The 8,691-nt window shown below is 34.9% G+C and overlaps 1 protein-coding gene across 1 annotated transcript; it reads right to left on the minus strand.

The window, feature by feature from the left end:
• Positions 1 to 3,062: 3,062 nt before the first annotated feature.
• On the minus strand, positions 3,063 to 8,240 carry LOC149771710 (uncharacterized). Its single transcript, XM_089948193.1, has 4 exons — positions 7,941 to 8,240; positions 7,082 to 7,408; positions 5,149 to 5,457; positions 3,063 to 4,700 (listed from the first exon to the last, which is right to left on the minus strand). The coding sequence occupies exons 1-4, from the start codon at positions 7,999 to 8,001 to the stop codon at positions 4,405 to 4,407; spliced, it is 993 nt and encodes a 330-aa protein (XP_089804319.1). The 5' UTR covers positions 8,002 to 8,240; the 3' UTR covers positions 3,063 to 4,404.
• Between the last annotated feature and the right edge of the window lie 451 nt (positions 8,241 to 8,691).

Here is an 8,691-nt window from a genome sequence, read left to right on the forward strand (position 1 = left end):
TGCTTGGAATCTCTCACAAATAATCGTTAGTTTTATTTCCGTTATTATAAGAATCTGTATATATTTTTGTGAGATAAGCTGTTCATGGAGTGAGAGAGAGAGAGAGAGAGAGAGAGAGAGAGAGAGAGAGAGAGCGGTTCCATTTGGCAAAGCTATGATAAGACCTGGTTGCAACAATAAAATGTGAAAATGTAAGTTGCGTGCTGAAACGCATAAATTAACAAAACGTAATATTAACACTGGGGATTTTACTATCATTCAAAATTTTCATACGTAATTACGTTGTAAATTTCATGAAAGCCAGAGGAAATCGGTCTTTATTTCCCGACGTTACATACTGCTGAAACCATTAGGTTTCTTCAATGTCAGTTACGATTGTTGCGAAATTAATGATCAAGTCAATTAATAAATAAAATATTCCTACTAAAAATGATGTATGCATATTATCAATGTAATCAACGTTTTGATCTAAGTTCATTTGATACCCGAATCTATCAATTCTAAGACCGTCGACACCTTCATGCAAACTTTGTTTTCTATGCTGTCTTTAATAATTATACACTGTCAAGTACTCGCTGCTCGCGCCAAGTGTTCATATTATCTACATTTATACGTTACATCAGATACTAAATTTAAGACCCGTTCCATGTAGCAGCAATAAATGCTTTAATTGAAAGATTTTAGGAAAGGTAAATTATTTAAAATCAGTGTTGTTTTCTTCCACTAGTTGTGGATGCTCACTATAAGTGTAATGAAAGTGTCGATTAAGGCTGGTATTGTGAATAACTGCATGTGTTTTTATAAAATATGTACCTTAGTCAAAAAGTATTTACTTAAGTCAAACAGTTATAAATGTAATTTGTAAATGATATTTTGAAAATTATGTTGGGCCTAAAAGCATCTACAGTTTAATTGTCTGCATCTAGTTTTGGGGGATTTAGATTGTTTTAATGAATGTCTCGTGACGAATAGTAGGGATATACAGCCGGACAAACGATTGATGCACGTACGGATGAACACACAGACAGGAACAAAATCAAAATGTTTCTGCTGCACGCAATGATATCATAATTATTAACAACTGAAAATGAAACCGCATTGATGTAAATCTTCAGCGAGTAAACTATTATAGAAGAGAAATTATCACGCAGTGACCCTCCACAAGGTGTATTTACTATTTCACATGAGCACTGTTAGTGAAACGTTGTTGTTGTTATTGTGGAGTTAGCGCCATTTTTAATCACAATATAGGCTATGCATGGCGGCAGTATAAATGGTGGAGGAAGAACCCGAGAAAAGAAAACCGGAAAGAACCACCGATTATTAGTATGGATACAAAAACAATCGAATTCCAACAGTGCATCTTAGACTAAGTAGGAAGTAGGAAGTATAGTGGTTATGATATATGCATTTAAGACGTTAATTTTATAATATGTACCTTCAAATCAGATCCACCGAGCCGCTCAGAAAAATGACATGGAATAAGACATACGGTACATTGGCTATCGACCAAAAGATTGATTGATTGATTGATTGATTGATTGATTGATTGATTGATTGATTGGTTGGTTGATTGGTTGGTTGGTTGGTTGGTTGGTTGGTGTTTCATCGCACATCAGCACATGGTGTAATTGGAGCAAAGTTTCTTGCCATGAGATACACCACATCCGTCTATCAGGACTAGTCCGGCAAGGTTCAAACATGGACTCCGCTAATTTTAAGCATCAAGTTACGGTCACTCATAAAAAAAATGGTACTAACAGCTGCCTCGCTTGGCGCTCATCATTAAGAGGTTAGTGTTAGGACTGGTCGGCCTGATGTCAGGATAATATGACTGGGTGGGACATGATGTTACATGTCTGCGGCATGATGCCCCAGTGCTAGACATCACTATAAACTTCCACACTGCAGACATCGTAGCGATATAGCTGAATAATTGTTAAAGATACACAAAAAGTCCAAATCACTCACACATACACGGTCACTCATACTCAGATTTTGAAGACACTGATATTAAGCTTCATAAAACTGAAACACACTGAATTTGACATTTGTGTGCTTTTCAAAGCATATAATGAGATAAAAGAAAACTAACAAACAAGCAATCCAATTAGAATATGCATCACATCTCCCCTCATAAAGAAAAAGAAAGATTTATACAAGGAATATTTTTTGTACTATTAATCAAATATACAGGTTATAACAATTTGCATAAGATAAAATCTTGTGAAAAACACAAACTATACAGGAAAAAATACATCGCTTGTAAATTAAATGGCTAATTTCATTTTGATAACAGCATTAACTGCCAAACCAGGAGAAGAATATTACGTTATCGCTTGGTGAATAAAGACATGCACTGCTATCGACCTTACAATGAAGCAGCTGTGATTTTGCATGTACCAGATCTTGTACATTAAACCTATTTATTATTTTTACCATGTCATAAACTGACCTTTGAATACAGACAGAGAACCACTCGACTGCGTAGATTAACAATTTGGATATATGTTTAGTGCACTTTAAGTTTTGAATGGACTCGGAAGTTGAGCTCATGTTGAAGTGTTTATGACTGTCATTGTGCAATAAAATTATAGCTTTATTTCAACGACCGACACTTGTGACCCAATTATATCGGGGCCCGTAGTGTGCAGATAACTAGTGCACAGCTGATACGGGACAAAACTATAATGCTACGACTTTGAAAGGATGCGGGGCAATCAGAGTTACAATATTATAATTGCCCAATTTTTCTTATCTCATTATCAACAACGATTAATTCGATATCATCGATAATTACAGATGTATAAATCTTATCTGTACCTTTCGAAATAAGTTCCTAAAACATTTTTAAAGATTGATTTCATATAATGAAGAGTTCTATGGTCCGATTTAATGAGTCAAGTTATGATTTGGAATAATAAATAATTTTGTCTTACAGAACGTCATACATATTTGTATATACAGTACATTCAAACTATCGTGCATGAGTTGATTTTAGTTTCAAATCTGGTTATTTTCTGAGAAAATCAATTATCGTGCTAAATGAAGGAAAAACAAAATGGTACAAAATTATTTATTGAAAAAGAAGCTACATCAGTACACATTTTTAAAGCAATTTGTAATGCAAAAAAATTAAGGGAATTGAAACTTGATCAATACTTTTCTTTTATCATACGCATACAACATATTCATTTTTAGGCTGACTTAGAAGATTATCTGTCCTGTTAAGATTTTAATTGCGGAGGCTGGTTATAAATGCTTAGTAAATGGGGTTTGAATAAATACTTTCTCCTATGACGTATTGATTTTGTTGCTCGAAATTTACAGAAACAGACTATTATGATTATTCAATTTTTTAAAGTAGTGTCACTAATAACGGGTATAGATATCTCTGACACCGGGGGGATACAGATGAACTTAAGACAGGTTTTGAATCTGCGTATGTTATGAAAACTTTGGTTCCGAAATATACAGCAAACATTTTAACAGCAATGGTGAAAAACTTTAATGAACTTTCTAAGACAGCAATCGTGTAAGATTTTACATAAAATTTCTAAGACAGCAATTGTGTACGACTTTACATGAAAATTCTAAGATAGCAATTGTGTAAGACTTTACATCAACTTTCTAAGCAGTGTGTGATAGCTGAAACTCTTATCTCTAAATAAAGTAACACAAGCTGACAAGTTATCATACAATTCACGGACAATGTATTGACATTAATATGATAAGAAAATAAAGAAACGCGTTGAATAATATTATACATATCTGTACAAGCTAATTTTATCCAAACCGCTGTCTTAATCATTATCCAAATGCCCTTTAGGCAGGGATTGTCAAACCGCTTGCATTTTGCAAACACAATAATCAAATAAAACAACATAAAATAGCAATATGTACAAAATTTGTTGTGAAACAAAATTAAAAAGTCGAAAGTATAAAAACCAGACACGTTCATGGCTTATTGTCATAAAGAAGCAGAAGAAATAACATAATCTGATCTAGTAAAGTGTCAAAGAGGTTACCAAAAAGTATTAACTTGATACTTGACATAAATACGTATATAATGGTACATTTACAACTTTGGAATTAGTCCCTCTCTACATGCTTAACATACATTCAAAATATGTACCTGCATTTATGTTACTGAGTATGACAAATCGTTTGTGTTGTACAACTTTACATTGAACAATGGTACATATATATATATATATATATATATATATATATATATATATATATATATATATATATATATATATATATATATATATATATATATGGCAATTGAAACTGAAAGATGTTATTATAATTAAATTCTGATCCATATGTCTGTAAAATTCACAATAAATCAGTTTGTCAGAGATATGTTTATCAATCTGTGGACTTAGATTTTAATATTTATGTTCCTTCATTTTCTAGCCCAAGTCTCTCGGTTTCAATGGCAAGTCTCTGCTTTTCGACCTTTAACCTTTCTAATTCAGCCCTTAGCCTTTCCCGCTCGATGCTTAAACGCACCATCTCAACTTTAAACATTTGGTCAAAGGCCCCATCTATCCCAATATCTGCTTTAAATTGACATTTGTCTGAAGAGGATGGTGGTGGTATTGTGTACGATGTCGAGGAACCAGTAGTCGTTACAGTCTGTGTTGAAGGGAGTTCGTCTTCTGCATTACTCAAAAACGACTCCGACGAATCTGAAATATGAATTAGGGACTTATAAAAAGCTTCAGTATTACTTCACATAAAAGCACACAAAAATAAATCTGAGGAAATTTAATATTTATGAAAGTGATTATTCTGAATTTAAATATGGAGAACAGGAAGAAATGAAATGATATTAGCATGGTTTGTATCTTACTAATATTGTATGGCAATTGTTGTGCTGTCTTCGTATGGCTCTGTGAATACTATATCAACACACTGTGGTCAATGATTGCACAGTATCACATTATGCACTGCAAAACAACTTTCACGAATACATTATGTTAACGTCAACGGGCCAATTGAGGTATACAAATAGTTATTATAAATTCAGAACTTATTGATTTATTTTTGGAATAGATTAAACAATTTGAAATAGAACATGAACAACTTTACAAATTTAAATATCGGATAGAAAAGCAACGTAGCCTCAATAATTACCTTCAAAGTCGACCATAATCGTATCTAAAATGAAACCCTTGTCATCCCAGGCAGCGTAAATACCCTTGTCTAACCAAGATACGTCTCGAAAAGTGAAAGAGAAACGGTTTCCACTCAACAAACAGTTTTGTATTCGAGCCATGTACAACTGTCCAAAGTTTGTACAATTCTCCTTCTTCACATCATACATTAAAACAGGAAAGTTAATGCTAGGGATATGCATTTCGATTTGAATTGTAGATGTGTTGAAATTAGTATACTTGAACGGAAGGACCATCGGTGCCTTGTCTTGTCCAGTCAGTTTATAACCTAGAAAAGAAAGAAAAACATTAAATGTTGTCATAAGTAGAAATCTTTTTTAAGCGTAATTTATGTAAGCGCCAAAAAGAAATTGATTTCGGTTTAAAATCTGTGCACTGTTTATTTACTTTTATGAATATTAGCTATCTCCCGCATCACTGATCTAACAAATTACCATATGCATTATATTTTTCATACATGCAGAGGATTTGTGACCTGGTGGTGGATACGGCACAATCCGGATTGATGATCGTGGAATACAGCCTAATCCAGTGGTTGCCAACCTTTTTTTTTTTTTCTTTTTTTTTCCGCAACCCTAAAACATAGATTTTCTGAGCCAAACGATCCCATTTCCACATTTTAATAAGTTTTGCCACCCTAACGCGAAATTTCTGGCCACCTTCCAGAATGTCCTCGCGACACTGATTTGGGTCATGACCTGGGGGTTGAGGTAATATAGTCTAATATATGGTACTGCTATACATCTTTCTGAGGGGGCCCCGAGTGGCCGAGTGGTTTAAAGCGCTCTCCGTTACGGATCACTGCCATCTCACCTCTGTCTGCGTGGGTTCGAGTCTAGGATTCGGCTAATGTGGGTATGTGAGAAAGCTTGTCAGTAGTTTCTCGTGGGTCGGTGGTTCTTCCGGGGTTTTCCTGGGTTCTTCCTCCACCATTAACACTGGCCGCCATGCATAGCCTATCGTGTGCTGAAAAATGGCGTTAAACCCCACAACAGCAACAACATGTTTCTGAGCTGAGCAATTAACCACGCCGAATAGTCGTTCCAGTTATATATAGGCACCAGTATCTCGTGTGTGATTAATATTGCTGTATTCAGTTATTCCAGCTGTAAACAACTACTAGTATCAGCTACAGAAGGGAGCTTTTTGGAATTCAGTTGACCCTGCTGAACATGGGTACAAAAGTCCGCTAGGTGGTTAACAGTTTTCGCTTCAGTTGTCCCAGCTGTAAACGAATACTAGTATCCGCCAGAAGGTTAACGTTGCTGGATTCAGTCGACCCAGCTGTGAGTGGGTTCCAGCATCCGCATAGCGCATACCCTTGCTGAATCCATTTGTCGGAGCTGCAAACGGGTACCAGAGTCTGTAGCTAGTCTAACCTTAATCCAGCTGTTCCAGCTGTAATCGCAGACCAGCGTCTGCTGGACGGTTAACCTTGCCAGATCTATTCGTCCCAGCATTGAATTGGTACCAGAATCCGATGTTAGCCTTCGATGGACTGTGTCCCATCCAGAAGGATTAAGCACTGTATAGACTCACTCCATGGAACGTAGAATGAGCTCCGCCATCGTGCTCTATTTGAGATACTTTGTCCTTTAACGTACTTGCACTGGAAAAAATGTTTCTTTTTTGCTTAATTATAATGTGTTTTTATACGAATTACGGAACGAATTAGGATTTTACAGTGATCATGCAGTGGTTCTGAATGAAGTATGTAGATTGCTAATCATTGTAGGTGGAATGATATGTGTACAAATGTATATCCTTACAGGAACATGGAACCGATGGAGATGGATTTTCGAGTGCAGGGGAATGGGTCCTAATAAAATTAGTGGGGCTATCATCATTATGTATACTCATGCAATGCAGTCAATATATTTAAGAAAACTTACGTGCGACAAGAATGCTTGTTTTCCCATTTTCGAAAGAATCTTCGAACATTGTGTAATTTCCGCTGTCCATGAAAGTTACATTTAATAGCAGAAAACTTAGACTATTGTGGCTCCTTTTGACGTTCTTAATTCGGCTGGTGTAATTTATGTTAATAGATATGTAGTTATGATGTTTCTTGGTTGTGTCGTACAGCATCACATTCGTGACATGTAGCTTACTGGCGTAACCGGAAAAATTTATTTCCAAAATCGTGTTTCCAGTCATTCCAAGCTTATCAATCTGTAAAGTTGCAGTATCTCCTTGAGTATACAGATCCGGTTTTAAATCTGAATAATTAAATGTTTGAAATATCAATGAATATGGGATAATAGTAATATGGCTCAGTTTATTGAAAATTTAAAATGATCTAAATCTTAAATGCAAGAGTATACGTAAATAGTTATGTCCATCCATCCATCCACCTTCCATCCATCCTTCCATTCATCCATCCATGAAATGTTATGAGCCTACAACATTATTCTGTTTTGTTTGATATGATTATCTTTTATTATCTGCCAGTCTGTTTTTAAAGTTTAAGTCTAGACGTTTTTATACTCCTTTTAAATTCATTGTATCCTTTTTAAAACTTAATTTTATATATTTATATTAATTATATAACAAAGGTAACTTGCGCTCATTTTATGATTGCGTCTTGGCTTTGCCGTAAAATTACCAACCTACCAAACTACATATCGTGATTTAGTTTTCTCGCTTTAAATATCTACGTTTAAAATTAAATCCAACACTTAGTCTTACGTTATGTTATACATTCAAAAACATCTGTAAACTACATTATATTAGATTATTTCTTATACTTACCTTTTGAATGACCTATTCCACACAACATGAGAAAAATGCATAATTTAGCTACGATTGCCATGATTTTGCACTCAGACGTAGCTCGCAAATTTTCAGCAGGCAATAAGCTAGTCAAAGCTGAAGCAGGAATTGAAGTTTACTTGAATATTGTCGGATCACTGTCTAAAGGAAAAGATTGTGATGGAATATTAAGTTTGCCTTCGTTCCAATTTAACGAAACCGAATGTTAAGATGTCGAGATATTACCAACGTACAGGAAAAGATCGCTTTGTGAGTTAAAGACACCATTTCGAAATATTAACATAGGACATGTTGAATGATAAATAGGAAGTGTGAGGAAGAAACGATAAGCTTTTTGTTGTTTTATTTCATTCAAGGGATAGTACATCGGGGATTTAATAAAAACGAGAGAGTGGTGATCAAGAAGTTGAGCGCAAAGGTCAATATCTAACTTACATTGCATAGGTGCATATCGTTAAGTCTGATACCTTGATCACTTACCATTTAAGTACTGGGGAGTGACAGAAATAGGAAACCAGACTATGCTTCATCAAATCAAAAAATTAATTCAGTCGTATCTTGTTCTATGGATCTTCTACTTTCGAAAAGATCACACACACACACACACACACACACACACTATTTAAAAACCAAAAAGCAATTTAACAATAAAACAAGTACATTGAACCAGAAATAAAGTTGCAAACCGTAACGTGTATTTCACCTTGCTCTGCATACTGTGTATTGATTA

Source organism: Sinohyriopsis cumingii, unplaced genomic scaffold (genome assembly GCF_028554795.1).
Source record: "Sinohyriopsis cumingii isolate HCF-2022 unplaced genomic scaffold, ASM2855479v2 utg001710l, whole genome shotgun sequence".
NCBI lineage: Eukaryota > Metazoa > Mollusca > Bivalvia > Unionida > Unionidae > Sinohyriopsis > Sinohyriopsis cumingii.

Coding starts and splice junctions, on each gene's coding strand:
- LOC149771710 (XM_089948193.1), bottom strand. CDS start 8,001: ATGGCAATCGTAGCTAAATTATGCATTTTTCTCATGTTGTGTGGAATA. Junction 7,409..7,940: donor TGGAATAGGTCATTCAAAAG/GTAAGTATAAGA, acceptor TTAATTATTCAG/ATTTAAAACCGGATCTGTAT. Junction 5,458..7,081: donor AACAAGCATTCTTGTCGCAC/GTAAGTTTTCTT, acceptor TTTCTTTTCTAG/GTTATAAACTGACTGGACAA.